The sequence below is a fragment of the Cyprinodon tularosa genome, unplaced genomic scaffold (genome assembly GCF_016077235.1).
Source record: "Cyprinodon tularosa strain WSP-4 unplaced genomic scaffold, ASM1607723v1 ctg94, whole genome shotgun sequence".
In the NCBI taxonomy this organism is placed as follows: Eukaryota; Metazoa; Chordata; class Actinopteri; order Cyprinodontiformes; family Cyprinodontidae; genus Cyprinodon; species Cyprinodon tularosa.
In genome coordinates this window covers 2,673,658-2,695,474 of record NW_024039718.1, presented here as the reverse complement: position 1 = coordinate 2,695,474, position 21,817 = coordinate 2,673,658, and the positions used below count along the sequence as shown (strand labels likewise).

General features: G+C 37.8%; 1 protein-coding gene across 4 annotated transcripts; it reads right to left on the bottom strand.

The window, feature by feature from the left end:
- Positions 1 to 3,177: 3,177 nt before the first annotated feature.
- On the bottom strand, positions 3,178 to 20,779 carry znf532 (zinc finger protein 532). 4 transcript variants are annotated; one of them, XM_038274986.1, is made up of 11 exons: positions 20,511 to 20,779; positions 19,710 to 20,051; positions 17,734 to 17,794; positions 11,985 to 14,340; positions 10,751 to 10,932; positions 8,792 to 8,968; positions 7,946 to 8,108; positions 7,442 to 7,756; positions 6,785 to 6,897; positions 5,900 to 6,029; positions 3,178 to 4,250 (listed from the first exon to the last, which is right to left on the bottom strand). In XM_038274986.1, exons 4-11 carry the CDS (start codon positions 14,307 to 14,309, stop codon positions 3,747 to 3,749), a joined length of 3,909 nt encoding a protein of 1,302 aa, XP_038130914.1. In that variant the 5' UTR covers positions 14,310 to 14,340; positions 17,734 to 17,794; positions 19,710 to 20,051; positions 20,511 to 20,779; the 3' UTR covers positions 3,178 to 3,746. The 4 variants fall into 4 exon arrangements, with proteins under 4 accessions (XP_038130914.1, XP_038130915.1, XP_038130912.1 ...); XM_038274987.1 differs by lacking the exon at positions 17,734 to 17,794; XM_038274984.1 differs by lacking the exons at positions 17,734 to 17,794; positions 19,710 to 20,051.
- Positions 20,780 to 21,817: the final 1,038 nt, after the last annotated feature.

The following is a 21,817-nucleotide window of genomic DNA, read 5'->3' as shown; positions in this document are numbered from 1 at the left end:
TGTCGGATTTAACACCAGTAGATGAGAAGCTTCTTACTGTTTTTTTCTATGGAAGCACTGATGTCTAAAATGCAGTTAGAATCAGGTCACTCCTTGTTTCTCCATTTATTGACATACAGAATATTTTTTGCACACAATCATAAGAAATGTTAAAAAACTAACAGAAGCAGCGGCAAGACACGTTATAATTAATACATAATTCACAGACTGCTCACATGCAGTTTAACAGTGCAAAATATTCAGAGCCTGGTCACACTGTGGATGGGGTTGGGCGTAAAAAGCTGAGAAGTTTCTGAATTTACCTCGGAATGCTTAAAAAGAAAGTGTATAGTTGTTTTTAGTTGAATTGAAATTTCAATGATTGCTTATGAATCAGTATGTCTCCTGCTGTAGATTTCAGTGAAACCGGTTTGGAGAATCAAGAATAAACGCTCATATTAGAGTGAAGCTAACTGCTTTTCAGGGCTACACTTATTTAAGAGAGGCCTTACATAACAAAGCATTACTCAAGCTTCAACAAGGACCTATTGGGGTAATCCTTTTATATTGCTACCAATTTTTTTGTCAGCTAGTTTGTTATATTTCAATAACTCCAGTCATAAAAAATATTTTAGTACCAGACAAATACAACTAACATTAATTAAAAAAGACATTTTAGAGATTTGCTTATCTTGTTAAATTAAGAAGAAACAATGATTAACCACATGTTTTAGTTCAGTCTCAATCCAGGCCTGTTTACTGCTTGGCCAGCAGATAAAAAAAAAAAAAAAATGTGTTAAATTAATCCTGTTGGACAACATGAATAGGCTTATGGATTTCAGAGAGAGAAAAAAAAAACCATCATGAACTGATCGAGAGGAATTTAAGAACAAGTGAGAAACTAGGTTGTTGACACCACCAATCATTTTGGCCTTTGGGATGCAAGGGAATCTTTTATCCATAACAGTAATCATGCAAAGTGGAGCTCAAAATGGGATCATACCAATATCTAAATCATCTGATCTGACTCAGCTAAAACGGCATACATGGAAGAGGTTTAAAGCTAGAATCAATGTTTGCAGAAACCACACGAAACCCTTAAAATTGACACCTGCGTAAAATATTCTTTTTCTGAAAGCTTAGTTGAGTTCAGACTGCTGTGTTTACTGGTAAAGATTTTAGTCTCTTTCTAAAACACTTGACTGATAACATAGTCTCCTTCTGGATTTCTCTGTCATCTCTGAAAGTTATGACTCGGCAAGAAGAATTTATGTTGTCCTGCCTCTCACTCACCAACTGAGGTAATGACAGTGTCATGGTCATTGACTTGTATACGTTTTTCCACCTTTAATGAGATCAGCCAATGTTTAATTTGATGCTAATTAGTTTTTGACATTTTTGCACATTCAGACTGGTTGTGTCAAAGCAATTCAGCTGCGATACTTATGAACAGAAAAAGTTATTTGCTGGTGTCTAGACGCTTGATAGTTGTTTTTGTTTTCTTTGTAAGATAATTTTAACCTTCCAGTATTTCTCACTCTTGTCTGAAGCAGTTATGTCTGATGTTCACTACTGACCCAACTAGGATAACTACTAGACTAAAAAATAAATGATAAGGGACGAGGATTAGTTGATAAGTTTCACTAGTCAGCAAGAACCTTCTGACCACTCAAAAGTAGAGAACAAAACCTCACTTGATAAAACAGAGTATTAATTTAGATAACGCCATTTAAAACACTATTGAAATTGTGTTTTATTTCACCAGTTGTGTACTATAAATTAATTAGCTTCACTACCAAGAATACATTCATTTTTATCACTACTCTAGGCAGTGCACATTCATGATGATCCAACATCAGCCACCAAGTTAGAATATAAAAATATACAAATAAAAGGAAAAGAAGCTAGACACAGTTCAGTTAAATAATAATGTTAAGCAATGTTAAAATTTCATGTCCTATTTTCACTGTGCTTTAAAGAAAAGATACAATATTATATGCAGCGAAAAGGCAAGTGCTTGATATATCATGTTTTAAGTATTTTGGTAGAAATATATTTAAGTGATCTTTAATTTCACAGAGCTGCCATTAAGAGAATAAAAAAACAAATAAAACAATAACTTTACAAGCTTGAACAAGTGTTCTTAGATCTGGCCCAGCGTTATTTTGGAACAACACATATAGGGCCGGATCTATCAAAGGTTTGCGTTTATAAAAACGTGAGCTATTTCACTGCGCACGCTAAAAAATGTACAAACTGATCTATCAACAGCGTGCTAAAAGGATTTGGTCTTTAAAACGTGCTAAATCGCGCCTCTTATCCATTTAGTACTTTTTCTGCTATGAATATGCAATTTGGGGCGTTTACACGCAAAAGTGCGTCTTGTGGGAGGAGAACATGTAAATATATCAATTTAGCACTCGCAAAGTGATTTATCAAACCTGAAAGCAATTTTGCTAACGGTATCTGACTCTATATTTAACACGTTTCAAAAGAAGGTGCAAATGGTCTGTATGCGTAATTGCGCACACATGGCAGCGGTTATTGTCGCAAGAAGGAGACATCGAAATGAAGCAAGGAGACGCAGAGAACGCATTTTTCACTCCGTGTGAATATTTTTGGAATGAACGAGGAAACGATCATCAAAACATATCGTTTATCCAGCATTGCCATTTTGGAGCTGCAATTCCAGTGATTTTTCGTCAGCTGTACTTGTTCCTCAATGCTGGTCAGAGGCATCTCATCTACTGTGCCCCCTCCTGTTTTGTTCGCAGATGTTTTGTTATATGCCAGTTTTTCTTTGGTTCGCCTTCTAATATCCTGGTATCTTCTTTTTACTTCATCCACTGTTCGCAAGGTTTCACCAACAGCGTTTACTTTATTACAGATTTGTTCACATATAGCGTTCCTCTGTGTTCAAATGTTTGTTGGCTTCATCCACCAACACCTCCATTTCCATGGGGTCGAATTTCCTTTTGCGCTTTCTGCTGTCCAAACTCGCCATGCCGCAAACCACAAAACGCGCAAAACCATCATTTAAATAGGGCGTCTCCAACAGTTTTGCACCTGCCACCAGTTACGCAATCGCTCTTGTTAAATCACCCGCAAACCATGGTTCAGCCCCTCGCGCAAAATTCCAGCTTGCGAGCGCAAATTACTGCACGCAAAATTGGATCTTGATAAATCCGGCCCTAAGTGTTTTTCGATTCATCAGGCTTTTTAGCTGACTTTTGTTGAATGCAGTTCATTTTTAATTGATTGTCCATAATTCTTCGGAAAGATCTGCTCACCCTCAAAGGTCCTCTGGATTATTTTGTTTAGGCGTTGTGAATTTTTACTGTGGGTGTTCAACTTCAGTCCATTTGTTGTATATATGAATTCAAAGCATTGTCTGAAAAAAAGGTCCTCACAAAGAAAAAAGTCCTGTACATGTACTTTAAAAGTTTTTTTTCTGTCAGACATTCAGATATCAGCAGTACTCAGTAGACTACCAAGAATATGTAAATTATTCTCATGATTTCGTACATTATCATGTCGTAGTGAGAAGAAAACTGTGGAGATAAACAAAATGTCTTTAAAAGATCTGTTTAAAAATGTTCTTGTTATATCTGCTTAAAGACACAGATGGAGACTGATTTGTTTTACAATTACTAGCACATATATTCTACTGTTTACATATTGTTGTGCACTACAACATCATGTAATTACAGGTTATCCACAGCTAAATGAGGTACCACGGGTTTTGGGAATCTATGGAATGGTTACTTTTACTTTTGAGCAGCACTAAGTGTCTTTGACCTTATGAACGCCATCCCATGTGTCCTCATGTGGGTCTTCAGATGCCCCTCAGTGTCAAACTTCTTCCCACACACCTTACATTTGGTATTTGGTGTTCCATCGTTGTTCTCATCTACAACATCTATCTGGTTTTCCCGTTGACTGTCTTCATCTTCCCTGCCTCTGCCATTGTATCGGCCAAGGCCCTTAAGCTCCTTCAGCCGATGAACAATGAAGAGGTGTCGGGCCAGAGAACAGGGGGAGGTGTAGCAGAGTCCACACTCCTGACACTGGTGGGATGAGCCATCAGACTTGTGCTGTGGAATGTGCTTGTGGAATGCAGCGATATCTTCAGTAGTAAAGCCGCAAACGGCACACTTGTGATTTTTTTGTATGTTAACTTTGAGTCTCTTTAATGGCTGTGAGTCGGAACGCCTGGAATTCAAGCCTGGAGACCCCTCCTCTTCATCTGGCTTTCTCTTGGGGCTTCGGTTCTGTAAATACAGCAAAAGATAAAGACCTCATAGTTAAAGCTTTGCCATAATAAGCAAAACTCGGTGTCATCAATCCAAGAAAGGATTCAGCATATTAGTGTTGCGCCAATTTTTGGCCCAGATACCGATACCTGGCTGTGCAGTATCGAACGATAACGATACCATCTGTTTGAAATTGATGTGAGTGTGTATATATGTGGAACTACATAATACTTGGATGTAAAATAATTGCCATCATGGCTTTGTCAAGCTGCTGCCTACCTTTGTGAAGCAGGAAAATAAGACAAATACAAAATGAATCCACTAGAACTTTTTATTGCCTATCCGGAATAGGTGACAATAGTTGAATAAACTTTTGGCTCTCAAAATGGTATCAGTGCCCTATTTGCCGGTACTCGCTGATACCAATACCATTTTCACCATTTTATCGGTACTAGCATAATTGGAAGGAAAGGTTGAACTTAATAATCATAAGAGCCCCTATCCCAACTGTTATACTGAATTCATGGTGGCAGGAAGGAAAATGAGGTAGCAGTCAGTGGACTAGAATCAAATCTCACTAGCAGTCTCTTTTCCAAGCCCTGGAAAAAGTCAAAAATATGTTTAAGACCACCAATGTTTCCCTGGCCTCTTTCTTTCTTCCCCCTGCCTAACCCTGGAACTGTCAGCCTTAATCTGCCTCTTCATGTTCAACCTCATTCCTGTATCCCTAAGATTAACCCTTGGATTCTGTTAACTGTTGCTGCTTCCACAGCTTCAAACCAGTATCTACTCCTTGATCACCAATTCCTGTAAACCTCCTCGGTTAGAAAACCTCAGGCTTCTTCTGTGGCTGTGACTTTGATCAAACTTTGATGTCAAACTGAGAATTTACATTAACTCAACTCAGCTTTATCTATAAAGTCATTTAAAACAACCACAGCTGCCACAAAGTACTGCACATATCAGGTAAAGTTGAAATAGTATAAAAATAACAGAAGTTTAAATGACCAAAAACAATTACAGTAAAATAAATGCATTTAAACAAATAATACCAAAAATAAAACATAAAACAAATCAAAAACACAAAAACAAATAGAGTCTCGTGCTGTGTTAAAAGCCAATGAATAAAAATAGGTGTTAAGAAGAGTTTTAAAAATAGACAGCTAAGAGGATTGTCAAATGAGTAAGGGGAGATCATCCCAAATTTTTGCAGCAGTAACTGAAAAAGCTCTGTCCCCTCTGAGCTTCTGTTCGGACCTCAGTACCTCCAGGAGCAGCAGGTCAGCTGACCTGAGGCACCGAGTAGGAGCATAGTGGTTAAGAAGCTCAGAGAGGTAGGGAGGGGCAAAGCCATTTAAAGACTTAAACATAAATAAAAGAATATTAAAATGAACTCTAAAATGCAGGCAGCCAATGGAGGGCGGCCAGGATGGGAGTTATGGTCTCCCTCTTACGTACTTTAGTTAAAAGGCGTGCGGCTGCATTTTGAACCAACTGGAGACTGGATTACGGTTTCAAAGTGCTGCTGTGCAAGAAAAGCTTTGACCTAGGCCAACTGTCATTTGATAAAAACTGGACATTAACATAGCCCGAGGTTTATAAATAAACACAGTAAGAAGATGATTTTCAATCAACATATTAAGTTGTTGAACCCATGCAATTTGTACCGTTTGCTTGTCAGATGGAGTTTTAACCATTTCTGTCCTTCCTGCTGGGTGTTTTCCGCCATGGATCATCTGAATGTGCTGATCCAGCAGCACTCTTTTTGTAAAGGGTTGACTCAGTGCAGGACAGTGCCTGTTGAAAAGTAACATCATAATTAAGAGAAACATAATGTTTTTTGTTGTTTGTCTACATAATGTATGTAGGTATTTTCTTTTACAGAACATTTTTTTTAGCATCTTACAATTAACTCAGTTAGTATGATGGACACTGGATAAAACCTCTACTCAACCTCAACAAAGTCATAATAATACACAATAGTTCAGCTCTCTTTAAGCTTGATATCAGAGTCAAGCATATATATAGACAGTTTGTAGTTGGATTTGGCTCTGTCCTCCTTGTGATGCCTGCAGGTTTATTGAGCTCAAGCAGTTTAAATGTATTCATATTTAGTTCTTCTGACTTCAAAGGATGCAAAATGTTTAAGTTTAATTCTGATTTTGAGTCAATAATCAAGATTTGTGATTAATGTATGGATGCTTTGTAGAAATAAAAAGAATCTGGGGAATAATAATGACAAAGAAAAAAGTTGGAACCATAGTTAGATTATGCAACAAAATCCCAAGCTTATGAATGAAACTTTTAAATTTGTTTTTGTATAAGAAATTAAGATTATAAGAAATTTCAACTGATTAAGAAGCATCTATTTCCAATTCAAACATTTGGTTAAAGAATTGATGTCTTTTTCTGTGTGCATAATTTAGACAAGAACAGTCTGGTATTTACAAACTAATATACAGCTTTCTACCAAGAGCAATTGGAAATACAGGCATTGGTTAGTAATGTGCTTAAGTGGTTGGAAAAAAAAACTCTAGGACATAAATACTCACGGGCATGTGTAGACCTTTCGGAGCCCTTTGTGTTTTAGCCGGTTGTGTCGGCAAAGACTGTGGGAGGAGCTGAAAGACTTATCACACTGTCGACATGGATGCTTCTTCAGTATCTGCAGTTTGAAAGATATATCCAAAAATACAAAAAGCTTTGAAAGCAATAGAAACACCTTAATACTCATGGCTGATAAACAGGGGAAAAAAAGTTAAACTTGTGGAAGTGCTTCTCCATAGTTAATGAATTCAGCTTTAAGATTATTTTGTGTACGGCTACTAAGCAGTTTACTTTTGAAAACGATCAAATCAAATGTCAGCAGCACCAAAACATACACTTTAATGTTCAGAGAAAACAATATCAGATCCTAATTAGGATGATTTATAAGACCAGCAATAGCTTCTGTCTCCTGTTTTGATTTAATCACATTTTTAAGCTTAAAACCTATTACGAAGGTGGAGTTAACCAGAATCAGAGTAACGGTTCGGAAGTTCAGGTGAGGAAAAAACTCCCAAAAAACCTCAAAAAATACATGGATTGTCCTTAATTTTTTTTTATTTAGTTCGTAGCTACCATTGCAAAAAAAAAAATTATAATAAAATAACCTGCAATCTATTATATCAATCAACACTGTTCTTTTACAGTACTGAAGAAAGAGTTACCTTGCCATGTTCGCGCCTCATGTGCGTCACAAAGAGCTCCCTGGACTTGAGAGAAGCGTTACATTCCCCACATATGTAACCTGAGCCAACAGCGCTCCTCGGATCTGCTGTACAGTTGCTGTTGGTTGTCTTCAGAGGTGATGATGAAGACTTTTTTTCTCCCTTGTCGTGAGAAAATGCATTTGCTCCATCTTTGTTGTTAGTTTTAGGGATGTTGCTGTTGGTGCTGTTGGAATTTGTGGGCTTTGTGCTGAGTGGGAGGTTGATACCCAAGTTTGGTGGACCCTCTATTGTCTTCAGGGTTCCATGGATGGTCTGAGACGAGTCACAAGAGCACAATTTTAGCCTTTACCATACGAATGTTCACAACTGAACAGAATTAATGTGTTTGAAGTTATTGACTTTAGATGGCATTGAAGAAGGTTTCGGTTGCTTTTGTTAAATATGTATAGATTTTATGTATGGCTGAAGCATGATATATTAAAATATTTTTTTTCCGATTACCTTGATGTGATCCAGCATGAGCTGTTTCTGTGCATAGTGCAATGAACAGTCAGGGCATTTGAAAATGGAAACCTTGAAATTCGGAACATGCTGATCAAAATGTGTGCAGAGCAGGGACTGTAGAGTGAACACTGTATCACACATGGAGCATTTATATATCAACCTGAAAGAAAGGAAAAGTCACAATTATTAGTTTTATATATGTTCTCTGTATTTCCTATTAATCTTACATAATTATTTTTTGAATGTCTGAACTTTGTGAGCAAAGTGGAACCAAAATTCTTTGCTGTTGTGCACCAACTTTGCCAATGAAGTTTAATGCTAATGCAAAAACAGATTAATGTATGTTATGTTTTTTTTCAGCATTTGTTGACTGTTTTCAACAATAACTTTGGAATTTGCCATAAGTGCACATATGAGCCAAATCTGTTGTTGCACAACAGCTGCTTCTGAGCGGGTTTGTCATCAGTGCTGCTGACGTTGGATATTGCATTATACCGTAAAAGGTTTCCACGTGGAAAAATAAGAAAATACAAGTTAAGCTGCCACATTCAAAAGCTGCAAATCCTTTAACTTCTAAGGAAGCTACGGTTGTTATCTAGAGAGAAAGGGTTTGGACATGGGTTTTAGATTACATTAGTGTAACTTGAGTGGGTAAAAGAGGGTCTGGATGTCTGGTGAGATGTAGACTTTTGTGTCTATCAACAAAAAAATCATAAAAAGGTTGACAGAAAATAAGGTTTATGGCAACCTAAGATAAATCAGCTGTTTCACTGAGTGTACAAAACTGTAAAACTTAGATAATTTATTCTAGACACAATGCAAACATGTACTGTAAGGACATACTTGGGCTCTCCTGACTTGGCTCCCGGATGCTGTGTGTATGCATGGGAGTGAGTTCCTGGTGCAGACTTGAAAGCCATGGGGCAGAGAGGACATTTGTAGAAGACCTCACAGTGCGTGTTCTGGATGTGAGACTTGAGAGTCGCGACATCGGAAAAGATTACGCTACAGTGGATACAGCTAGATGGAGAAAACATAGAAACACAAATAAAAATTGACTCAGTATTGACTTACAAAAACCTGAGAACAATTTTTTTTTGCATCTAATCTTAAATTGCAGGAAGACATATCCACTGCATACAAAAAGACCAAGGTAAATTTAACGAAAGCAAATTCATAAAGCTCTTTCAAAACTTGTTTTTAAAAGTGACTGGTAGATGCTACAAATGGGCATACATGATAAACAAATGTGCAACCCTTTTTTGGATTACATATAAAAAATAGTTAAGGATGTTATATTTTTCATGAAACACATTCTACGATATTCCCTTTTCATATCATAAAACACATTTCCTCCATTACAATAACTTATTTTTAGCTTTAGATTCATTATAAAAGTACAAAAGTAACTTGAAACAACAATTTTGATTTTTTTAAAGAAGCAAATCATGTTAACATGAGTAATAACGTATGGGATGTGTTAAAAAGAAAATAACTTAAATTATGCAAAAAAACGAAGAACCAGAAGATACTTGATACCCCCTCTTAAATGGCTCACAAAACAAAACAAGGTTTTGGAGTTGCATTATCAAATCCACATTAAATCCACAGCGATGTAAGAGATTATTTGACTGTAATGGCAAAGGCATCTGGCAGCTGTCGGTGCCAAATTTAAAACAAACAGTTGTGGGGGCAATTAGTATTTCTAGTATATTTTAATACGTTTTTCTCTTTCTCCAAAAACTCTAATTGTAATCCTGAAAATACTTATTTCATTCTTATTTATTCTTTATTTTCTGGATAAAAATGTGTTGGATTAATACTTTTTTTAATGCACTGAGCATCAAAATCTTTATCTTTAATTTTTAAATTACCTATGACAATTTCACTGAATTTCACAAAGTGTTGCAATGATCCCCAAATGCTCTTAGATTCAGTGAAAACAGCATTAGGACAATATTGAAGGCAGGCTTTGTAGTTTTCAACCATTCCATGTCTTGTTTTCTCTGTCGTTTAGCCCTTGATATGTTCATTCAGTATTAAACAGCATACCCGGCTCATTGAGAGCTAGCACATTACTTCCAACATACTATAACCATGGAAAATAATTAAAATTAATAAAAATTACACAATTTTAGTTTGACATGTTGCACTACATAAAACATATGTTGTGTTTGTTAAAAAGTACAAAAAAAAAAAAAATAGAAGTCTTCACACTAACTCTTTGCTAGACACACAGGGACTTAATGAGGTGTTTTTCTTAAAGCGACAATACAAATACTTAAAGGTGCCAAACTCATGAATTTTACATTGTGTTATTGGTATGGTGAAAATAAGTGCTAAAATAGGCTTCAGACTCTTGGATTAGGTGGATAGTTCAAGAAGAAGGAATTGTTTCACTTCATGTGACCTTTAAGTGAAAAAATGTTAGGATGGGATTGATAATTAGGGTTATAATGAGACCATTATTGCTTGAATACTAAATATGTTATTTTTCATGAGCATGTATCTTTGATGACTTAAGCACAAGAATTGTCCCTTTTGTCCCCTTCATTTTGTCCTTAATGACATGGCATATAGAGGATGTCAGGTGTCAAGCTGAGGACAAACTGCCAAGAAACTATCTAAATAACAGTAATTAAACAATTAAAATTGTTCTTTAGGCACTGAAGAGTAAAACCACTTAGGAGGAAATGTGGCTCCTCTTTAACAAGGAATTGTTCACAGCCATTGAAAATGAAATCTCAATAAGAATGAAACAGCAGTTTTGTAACATTGTGGTTTTCACTGAGATAGACTCACCGGTAGCCGACTCTGCGAGTGTAGTGCAGGCAATTCTTTGTGACGTGGGACTGAAAGTGGATAGAGCGACAACTAGCACCGCACTCGGGGCAAATATAAGGGGACTTATGCTGGTGGATTCGCTGGTGTGACAGAAAGCTGCACTGATTCGGTAGAAGCATCTGGCAAACTGTGCATGTTTTCTATGAAAGGAGAAAAAAATACAGACATTCTACACACTGTTGGAAAAACCTTAAAAAACTGTATTATGATAACTCAATAATAAAACTTTGGGTCAGGACACAGAACAATGATGGCTTTGTCATATTTGCAAGATTATGCCATACTTATATGTAATTCTAAATATTACACATATGCTATACATTCTGATACCTCTTACACCCTAAGGGGGTATAAATAAATTTCTGCCTGACAAAAACACACAAAAGTAAATAACTTATAGCCTCAAAGCTATTAGATTTAAGAAGAAACTTTTGGTACGTCTGTAAAGGTAAGATGTCATAGAATGGTTTTCTGGTGTCAGTACCATTGTAGCTTTGACCCTGCCTGAAATATTAGGGACAAAATACAAAATATTTTGCTTTTTTTGAACCTCGCCAAAATTTTCTTTGAAATAAACATTGCAAAACACTGCCAAAATATTATTTATAGCACAAAAAAGTAGTACAGACTTTCAAATCTAAATGTTGTGTAAAAATATACCAAATTTGGACTCATTCAGACGAATCATATTTATTTTAGAATGGTATTAGTGATAAATTTCTTAGGCGGAGAGGCCATTTTGGCACATTTATCCATAAATGTCACCAAACTGTGCCAAATATGTTTTTTACATCAATACTGGGGGTTTGGTAGAATTACGAGGTCATGTAGCAGCTGGACCCGCCGGTGGGTCCGTAGGGTTCAAGGGGTTAATGATCCATCCATCCATCCATCCATCCATCCATCCATCCATCCATCCATCCATCCATCCATCCATCCATCCATCCATCCATCCATCCATCCATCCATCCATCCATCCAACAACCATGTACACACACACATTTCTTGGGGAAGTTTAAAGAGATAAAATGATACGGCTTGCATGTGTTTAGATTGTGAATGAAAGCTGGAGTACCAAGCATTCAAACACAGAACCATCTTGGGCAAGGAAACAATGGTAACAACCTTGTGACTGTACAGCCGTTGTAAAATGATAGTTTAAAAAAAAAATAGTATTATGAAATAAACATACCTGATCGTTGGGTTCTGGTGTATGTTGATAGTGCATGGCCAGTGAACTGTCATCCTGGAATGTTTCATTGCACTCCAAACATTTCAAGTTGTGCCGACCAAGCTTTGATGTATCATCCTCCAAAGGCATGGCTGCCACAATGGGAGCACTGCTTGGAGCTGAAATCACTGTCGTTTGGCTACCACAAGCAATCTTAGTTTCGATTTGACTTGCAGGTGAATGTGCTTGAGACATAGAGGTGTTGCTATTGATCGTAAGGGGCACTGGTGATTTTGTTGAACTAATCATCTGATCTGCAGGGATGGGTTTTAGGATTAGATGTGAGCACTGCATGACCATCCCTTTATCCTTATGACCTCTGGCATGAGACAAAAGGCTGCATTTGTTGTAGAAAACCAAACTTTTGGCACAGTGGTTGCAGGTAACTTCGATACGAACACTTCGGCGTTCATAGTGCTGTGTCAGACTCTTCTCAAGAGCAAATGAGTCTCCACACTCCAGGCACTTGTAGCCCCTGGAGGGTAGAGAAATACAGGCTGAGGATGGTGGAGAGAGGTTTGGGACATATACAGGGAGAGGATTCAGGCTGCTTAGTACCTTATTGAAAGAATCTACTACAGGGCTTTGAGAGCTTGTAAACACCTGAACCCGAGAGACTTTCTTGCAGGCCTGGCCCGTGAGACCAGTCTGTTGTTTATTACGTTGTGATTGTTGATTTGGAGGCAGTTTGGAGGAGGACAAAACCTGTTGAAGATCACATGCAACAGGAGACACTGTCTGAGGAAGAAGGCTTATGTTGCTAAGATGTACTGTCTTTGGCACAAATTTAGTATTAGCCAAACTAGAGGCAGGTACTACGACAGTCTGTTGCTGAATAGCATTTGCAGCTTTCAAAATGGCACTGCTGGCACTTTGCACAGATGCAGCAGGGATTACCGTTGCTTTGACTGTTGTGTTGTTAGCCAGCTTTAGGTTAATTACCTGTGAGCCAGCTGTTTTGACTGCAGATACTGGCAGGAAAGCTGTTGCCACAGGCTTAATTGTCATTTGTTTGGTGATTTCAATTGATTGCCCCCCACTGGTTGCTACCACTGTTGTTGGCAATGAGGGTTTAGTTGTTGATGAAAAAATTGTGCTGGTGGTGGTCATAAGATCTGAGCTATTTTTTTCTTTTGTTAGGTCTTCCATATCTAATTCTGAAGGGACTCTAGTAACAGTGCGTTTGATCTGTCCAGAGGAGGTCTTGATTGTTTTAATCCTAACTTTTGGAATGACTGGGGTGTTGTCTGTGTTTGAAGAAGGGGAACCTTTGCTGCTGCTCTCACTGATGACACCAGAGGGACTGTCTGGTTCCTGAGTAAGTAGACTCTGTGTGAAATAGATTTCTGTCTCTTGCTCCCGTATGTTGGGGTGTTCTTTAGTCTTTTCAGGCCCCTTAGCTTTAGGTAATGAATCCAAAACATCTTCAGTGCTTACATTTTTGATGCATTGTGATGCATTAACTGCTGTACAGTGATGCAGTTCTGTTGATGATTTGGCTTTCACTTGGGAGATATCTAACAAATCAACACATCCTGGAGACTCACCAGCATCTCTGGACTCTTGACTTTGAAGTTTTAAAACAGTGTCTTCCAGTTTTTTTTCTGGTACGGATGATTCAGAGTGATTGTACAAACATCTGGCACGACTGTTCTTCACACTCTGATTCCTGTTTTGACCAGATTTGTGGTTTGCCTTTGTTTTGGGCATAGATACACAGTCGACAGCAGAACATTTTGAAACCTGGTGCTCCATTTTAGAAGTTGGGGTAAGGAAGATTTGAACTCCTTGCATATTAGTTGAATCAACGTCCTCATTTTTTTCCTCATCAAACTCTTCAGCACTCGCTATTGGACTAAAATGGCTCAGAGTAGAAGACTGAGAATTAATTTTATATCCATCATCTTTGGGAACTTTCCATCCATTCTTGATGTGATGAACAGCTGGTAGTCCTGTTGGTAAGCAGCCATTAGACAGTCCACTGCCAACATCATGTATTAGGGAATGGGAATTAAAATGCTCATCTTTTTCACATTTGGTACTAGCCTGTTCACTAGTATCCATGTTTCGAATGTTTTTTACAATTACGCTAACACCAGCATCATGTGTGTTACAAGAGTTGCTAGACTCGTCTTCATTGGCGGTCCCCGCGTTGCTCTGGGGCCTGAGTTGTCCATCTTGGTCGTCTTGGTGGCCAGATTCAATAGCAGCTTTAGGATCAACCATGTCAGGGATGTTAAAGGCTGCCAGTAGGTCATCAAAGTCTGGCGTCTTCATATCCCCCATGTTCCTTCCCTTGATCTGATGGGTAGGATACCTGTAATACACAGATTCATTTAGAGACAAGTTTAACTGAGCTGGTATATGTAATTCAAAAAATGTTCCTTTTGTCACAATTGTTTTAAAACATGATATTTTCCAAGAGAAGATGTTGATTCAGTATTCAATGTATAATTTGCATGCATATCTAAACACCAGCAACACATTTCTGAAATAATAATTTAAAAAAAAATCGATGCCTTTAAAAAAATTAGTTATAAGGTAAATGGTCTGTACTTATATGGTGCTTTTTCAAGTCACGAAACTTGACCAAAGCGCTTTACACAACATTCAGTCATTCATGCACAGACTCACACTCTGATGGTGGCAAGCTACATTATAGCCAGAGCTGGCCTGAGGTTCCCTGACAGAAGTGAGGCTGGTGTACAAAGGCGCCACCATGACCTCTGACCACTATCAGTGTCTTTTCCATTATTTTTTTTTCAGTGTCTTTTCCAAGGTTGCAATGAAAAGCTAGAGCCAGAGGTTGTACCCACAACTCTTTGGTTGCAGGGCAATTTCCTGCATCCACGCTGCTGTCAGCCCATATAGACAGAAACCTTAATTTTGGGTTCTTGTTTTATGCCAATACATATATAAGTACAGTTGTTATGTAAAAATCTTGTAAGATCACATTCTCTGATTGTTTAAATGATAGGAAAATATTTGTACACATTATTGCAACTTTAGCACAAGTGTAGCTACACTTCCTTCTTAAAGTTTAAGTAATTTTTTTTTAACAAAAACTTACTCAACTGTAACTGAGTGACTAATTTTCAAGAGCTTTCTCAAAATTTAGTCCATATCCACAGTGCCTGCAGCATGTAGAGGACTGAAGTAAATATATGTACTTCTTGTACAAGAATCACAGTGATCTACATGCAGCCTAAAAAGTAGACAATTTTTTTTGTAAACTACCCATGATATACAACTGCAGAATATTCAACCACTATACAGAAATGAACCCCCTCATGTACAGTAGTTAAAATGTCTGAAAAGACTTTTTCTCTTATCCATCCTATAGTCCTTAATATTTCTGTATTTACTGTGGACTTTCCCCCCATAAAAATGAATGATCTATATACTGTTAAACAAACCTTATTTCATGTTGCACTTTCTAAATCTAAATCCATAATCCTTAAGGTTACAGTAGATGTGCAAAACTTTTGCCAGTGATTCTGATAAAACAACTGGACTACCGCTGGAAAAAAATGCTCCCCAAGAAAAGATCCTCAGAGATATAGTTGGAAAAATCCTTAAAATACTATAATTGGATGCTTCATATTCAATAATGTGACATATAGTTTATAATCATTATTTAATTTTAATATTTTTACAATAAATTAGTGTTGGCACCTGTTGCATCTTATAGTTAAGGTAATTCTCACATTTGTATGTAGTAGCCAGTTTCTTTACCGATGACTTTAACTTAACAATTTTTCTAAAATTGTATTGTACTGGGCATGTGCCAACACACACACACACACACACACACACACATGTTGTTGCACAATATCCTTGTGGGGACCTTCTATTGACTTCCATTCATTTCCCACTAATTTATATGGCCTAACCATGACCCTTGCCCTAACCCTAACCATTACCGACACATACCTATCCCTAAACCTAACCTAAATTCAATTCACACCTTAGTCCTAAACCTAACCCCCACCCCAAGAAGAGAAACTTTCCTTATGGGGAACAGTTGTTGGTCCCCACAAGTACCTATGAGTCCCCAAAATGTGGCATATTCCTAGGAAATTGTCCCCACCAGGTATTAAAGACATGGTCAGACACACGCACACACACACACACATATATATATATATATATATATATATATATATATATATATATATATATATATATATATATATATATATATATATATATATATATATATATATATATATATATATATATACCGATATTCAGCATACTGTTGGATGCTTGACAGTACCCTTGGACGGTTTGACAGCACTGTCAAACCATATTGTTTGAGCTCTTATGCTACATTGCCAAGAAAAAAAATATAGTTCAGTCCAGGTTTTGGCTTTCAGAGGCTGTGAGGTTGGTACTGGTATATTAGATTAAGTAGCATACAAATGGGTCTTGTAGTAATACAATTATCTTTATCAAATAGGTAGACTCATTGTGAAATGTATAAAGAAAGCTAGCATAAAGCTTTTGTTCCAGCTTATCCTTAATCAGATAAAACATGTATATATTACACTAAAATGTTGGGTCACTGCTAGGAAACAAACTAGTTTAAATCATCTCAACAAATTTCTACAAGAAAAGGTGGTTAAACATACAGCATAATCTCCAAAGCTTGCGTATGGTTTTGGATACTCGTTGATGCAATTTGGTTAGCTTAGATATATACAGCAGAATTAAGACATATTAGAGACGTTATGTTCAACACTTTTACCTTGTATAAATTGGATCAAGTAAACACATTTGCATCATGTTCTTTGTTATTGAAATTCATTGTTGTTGCATCTTTGACAAATTCCATTCTATTTCAGATAAATCATTCAAAGACCCAAATCAGCATGACATTCATGGGCATGAAAGCTTTTTTTATGCATACAAGAACTGCATGTGGTTCATGTTGTTAGATCGAAAATCATAAGGACTTGTGAGGATATAGCACCCAATAATTCAAATGGTCCCACGTGTCACATTTTGTTTTTATGCTTTTTGTTCACTTGATTAAACATTTTTTGCTGTTGTGTTTAGCTCATGGTTACGATCACCTTTACTTTTGAGTACAGTTCATGTGGCTAAACTCGGTACCGATAATGGATAAATTGATCTCACATACATTTCTTGAGTTTGAGTTAACATGTCTGTATAAAATATGGGTGCTTGAGTTACAAACGAGGAGCAGGTCTTCTTCTTTACAACAAAAAACAGAGCAGTACTCTGATCAAAACACATCTGCACACTTTGACTAGTGACAAAAAAGCTAAATCTTTGTTTGCATGAAGCCATATTTGCTAACTTCATTCCAGATGTCTGGAATCATAGAAATGGAATAACAGAAAGGGTGAAGAAAATGAGAACAGAAACAAAGGGAGAGGGAAGGCAAACCCTAACTGGAGAAAAAAAAATGGCCGATGAGCTGCTGCAGGAGGGAGAGGGGGAAAGGCCTGGGTGAAAAACAACGAGTTTCAGCCATGACAGCCACAGCAGCCTGACGTATGAAGCTTTAATGAGGAAAAATGAGAAAAACACACAACACAGGATGGCTTTCTATACAAGCAGTTTAATGCACATGCACTTTTTTTTCATTAGGAATCAACACTTTATAACAGACAGCTGCTGTTTCAGTAAAGTGTATGTAAAATAATGGTGGAGACATGCAAGTGAATCAGCAAGTCCTCACCCTCTGGTCTTCGTTCTGTCCAGCCACTTAGCAAAACCTTCTTTCCTTGCTGCCTTCCATCCTGCAACAAACAGTCACAACACAGCTAGCCCACAGGAGGCATCCACCCCACCCTGTCTGGAAAAAAAAATCTTCCCAAACAGGCAAAGGCCCAGAATACAAGGTCAGGTTACATCCAGGCTTGTGGTGTGTGCTGGTGGTCCTGATAAGGATCGTCTTCAGTCATTCTCCGCACCACCAGCAGCATTCAAACATATAAACAGAGACATAGATCATGCTCCTGTGTTGAGTGTGTGTATGTGAATGTGTGAGGCAGGGCTCCGAGCAGCAGATTCATAGACTCCCATCCAGCCCCGTCCCCCTGCTCTCGTCCCTTCCCAAATCTCCCTTCTCCCCACGCCGTGCACCATGCAACTCTGCACTCCGACACTCAGCAGGCAGTGGTGCCCTGGTAGCCACCAGTGGTTTAGCCGTGAGGGGCTGCCATCAAGCAGTCTGGGCTATCGTTTCCTCGTGTAGCATAGAGACGGCATTGTTCCCGTCAGCCCTCAGTCTGCCTCAAACCGGTTTCAGCTGGTTCTGGTCACTCGACATAAAGGCTTTGACTGCTGCAGCACGGCCTCAAAAACGTACAGGAAGAGTGAGTGTGCCCACCTCCCAGGAAGTCCTGCGACAAATTCTTCCTTTAATAAATGCATCATAGAGATATGAAACTATAACCACGTTATAATAAGGTGGATGACTGCATTTCAGAGACATAAACAGACAAATAAGCCTGAAGAATGTGAATGCTTGGGCAAATACAGAATAAAAATAACCAATTAAAAATCAGCTTGCCAACTTGCAACCCTAATAATACCCATTACCATTTTGTCCCTTCCTGTTTTTATTTCCGATCTCTAAACTCCTTATGTATCTAAGTTTATATACCGTTTAATTTTGACATAGTAAAACACACAATTGAACATTTGAACACAATTTGATTATTATGCTTGAGGAATTTTATATGATACATTGTCTCCATCAGTTTCTGCTGGACTTGCACAGATTTTTATGCACCAGAGGAACATTTCCTACACTAAAATGTGTTCATGTGATTCCAGCATGTGATTCTGTTAGAGCAATTTTAGATTGATCAGGTGTCTCATTTTATACTTTATTTCCACAGCATCAGCTGGCCCAAATGTAGACCAGGATATATATAAAAAAAAAGCAATCAAGTTTTCCAATTTTTTGTCAGGTTTTAATTAGGTTCCAGAGGGGAATGGGTAGATTTAAGAAAATCTATTTAAATAAGTTGTCTTTATGGGTACCTCACATCCCCTTTCTAGATAACAACTGATGTTGACTCTATGGAATTGCCAGTGGTAGATGGTCCCATTTTGCACCCAAAATATTTTAGATATCACTAAACAGCAAGGTAAAAATGGCAGAGAAAATGGGACTTATGGTGACTTGTGGGTATGAAATGGTGACAAATTGGAAAAGGGGTGAATTGAGTAGGAGGTACATCAAATACATCATCAAATATGAAAACATCTGATGCCCTAATCAATCAAAAACAAGTATTACCAAACCTGATGCTAATAACTGAGCCACAGTAGGATATATCTAGATTTCATAAAATGCTGAATTAATTCAGATCATCTGACCTAACAATGCCAAGTACTGTAAGACATGTTTTTGTATTGTGAAACCATTCCCTTGTTTAAGTAATTATGATTGTAGGAGAGACTCAGTCTGGTCGGTTTCTTATAGTTAGCTCTCGATGGTTTAATTCCAGTTGCAGTAATAGTGAACTGCTTCATATATTGTTATGTAAAGACGAGCCATCACACACCCAGGACACAATTCATGACGCACTTTCATGCACCTCCCTCAGTAGATTACTACTCTCTCCCATCTACACCCCCACAAAGACACAGATGAAGATGAACATGCACTCCCATGCATATATAGAGGTAAATATAGCATACCCTCGTCAGGTTTTTTATTTCCAATCTGAGAGATATCAAGGAGAAAAAAATCTTCTGCAGAGGCCTCAGCAGTTGCTTTTAACAGCCTACTGTTCCAGCCTGCTTCCTCCTCCCCCACCTCCACCACCACTTCTTCCCTCTCTCCTTCACTGGTTAGTTATCAGTCTCAGTCGAGGCCTTGTTTTGTCACAACACCCTCAAAATCACCACCTCTGCGGCTAAGGAGTGAGGGGATGGATGGCGAAAGGGGGCAGTGTTCAGCAAGCGAATGAGGCCTTTTGTCTCTAAGTGTGTAGCGGGGTGAGGGGACGCTCCTGTCTGGCTGGGGAGCAGGAACAGCAGCTGGTACACAGAGAAACAGACGAAAGGGAGGGAAATAGAGACAGAGGGAAGTGGGGGAGATAGAGGAAGAATGGAAATGACACAGAATATAGTTTAAAAGCAGGCTTTATTCTGTCCACACCACTAATGTTTAAGGCCTCTGCTCTGAAACAATTCCATAGAAAAAAAATGTGTTTGAAATAGATTAATGATCTTCAGCCTTTCTCCTCTGTCATGGGTAGAAATAAAACTGAATACCTAACATTGTGTGAAATTGTTAATGCAATGTATGTTTTAATGCAGAAAAAACATTAAAATAGTAAATTAATAAGACTGACATGAATAACAAAATATACATCCATGTTATTTTTTAATACTATTTCAGCCTGAATGCGAAGCCGTAGAAACATAAATAACACTTTACTACAATGACAATGTGATCTAGAAATGGGTAAATAAATTAGATATTTTGTAACCTACCTGAAGGAAAGAGACTGCCAGTAGGGTAACACAGCCTCTCTTAGGCCTGCTACTAGTCCTTGATTCATCTTGCAGATCTGCCAAAGGCAGCCAACAATGCTGCAGCATGAATTAGTTCTTCATCTTTATATGAAACACCTTACGCAGATGTATTTATTTTAGTGCACCAATGCTTTTTATACAGTGCAAAGGGCAGCAGAAGGTGAGCAGATATGTATATATGATAAAAGGCCCTAGCTGTGCCTACTGCCTCACTGCACTGTGACAGATTCGGTGCAGCAGTGGAGGTTGAGGTTGCTCCCCACCCCTTACAGAGTCACATGACGTCACACTACTGCCTCCATCCAAACTTGAAATAAGAAAGGCTGCATAAAGCAGTTTCTGCTTTCAGTCATTTTTCCCCCCAAGATCTATGTATGTTAAAGCTGTGGGGTTGTAGATGCCAATCTGTGTTAGCTTTTTTTTCATGCCTAGTTTCGGCTCTAAAGCTTTTTTGCAATGACTAATCAAACAATTAAGTGAAGGGCCTGATCTTGGTTCTCACTTGACCTATGAATCACCTGAAAGCAGCTGTTTACACACCTTCTCATTTGTGACATACTTGTCAGTCTCTCTGTAAAGATTATAATGAGAGGTCACTTACATATTAAACATCCTTAGTCTCTTTGCCCTCCCTTAAACACTTTATTACACAAGCCCTCAGGTTCATGCTTGGATCCATCATTTTACGGGGTAATCTTTAAATTTAATGTAATTTTGTTCAGGAACAAAAGGCTTATTTCCAACTGAGAAGTAAAAGCTAAATTATTTAAATGAATCTTTTAAAAAGCTATTAATGTGAAACTTTGTTCTTAAGGGTAATTTGCACAGCCTAGAGAAAGTGTTAGGTCTTGGGTCAGTTACGGCCATGTTTCAACCACCTGTTATGATCCTTAGGTGGGTTTTTGTATTCATTCGTTCATTTATTAAATTTCTGTGTGTTCAACAATGTCCTTGTCATATTAGTTCCTTACAATATCTTCTGTTCTATTCTTTGTATTCAGTTTATTCTTTTTACGTCACAGTTACCTCTTATTCACACAGAGTCCTTTATCAATGCGGACTCTGTTTCATAAAACTAGCTAGTCAGTGTGGTCATTTGTACAGACTCTGTTGCGCTGCAGCATTACAAATAGTTCCCTTCCCTCGTCCATCAGACATATGGATATAGTTTTAAATGAGATTAGATACATCAAATTTTAATAACCAGGTGAGCCAGACAGGAAGTCTGACATGGAATTAATAAAGTGGATCCGGTATATTTCATT

Excerpts from the sequence above, each read along its gene's own strand:
- znf532 (XM_038274984.1), bottom strand. The coding sequence starts at position 20,578 with ATGAATCAAGGACTAGTAGCAGGCCTAAGAGAGGCTGTGTTACCCTAC. Across the intron at positions 6,030-6,784 it reads CGAAAGGTCTACACATGCCC|GCACTGTCCTGCACTGAGTC; the intron begins GTGAGTATTTAT and ends ACTTTTCAACAG. Across the intron at positions 4,251-5,899 it reads CTCCATCTGACAAGCAAACG|AACCGAAGCCCCAAGAGAAA; the intron begins GTACAAATTGCA and ends CTGTATTTACAG.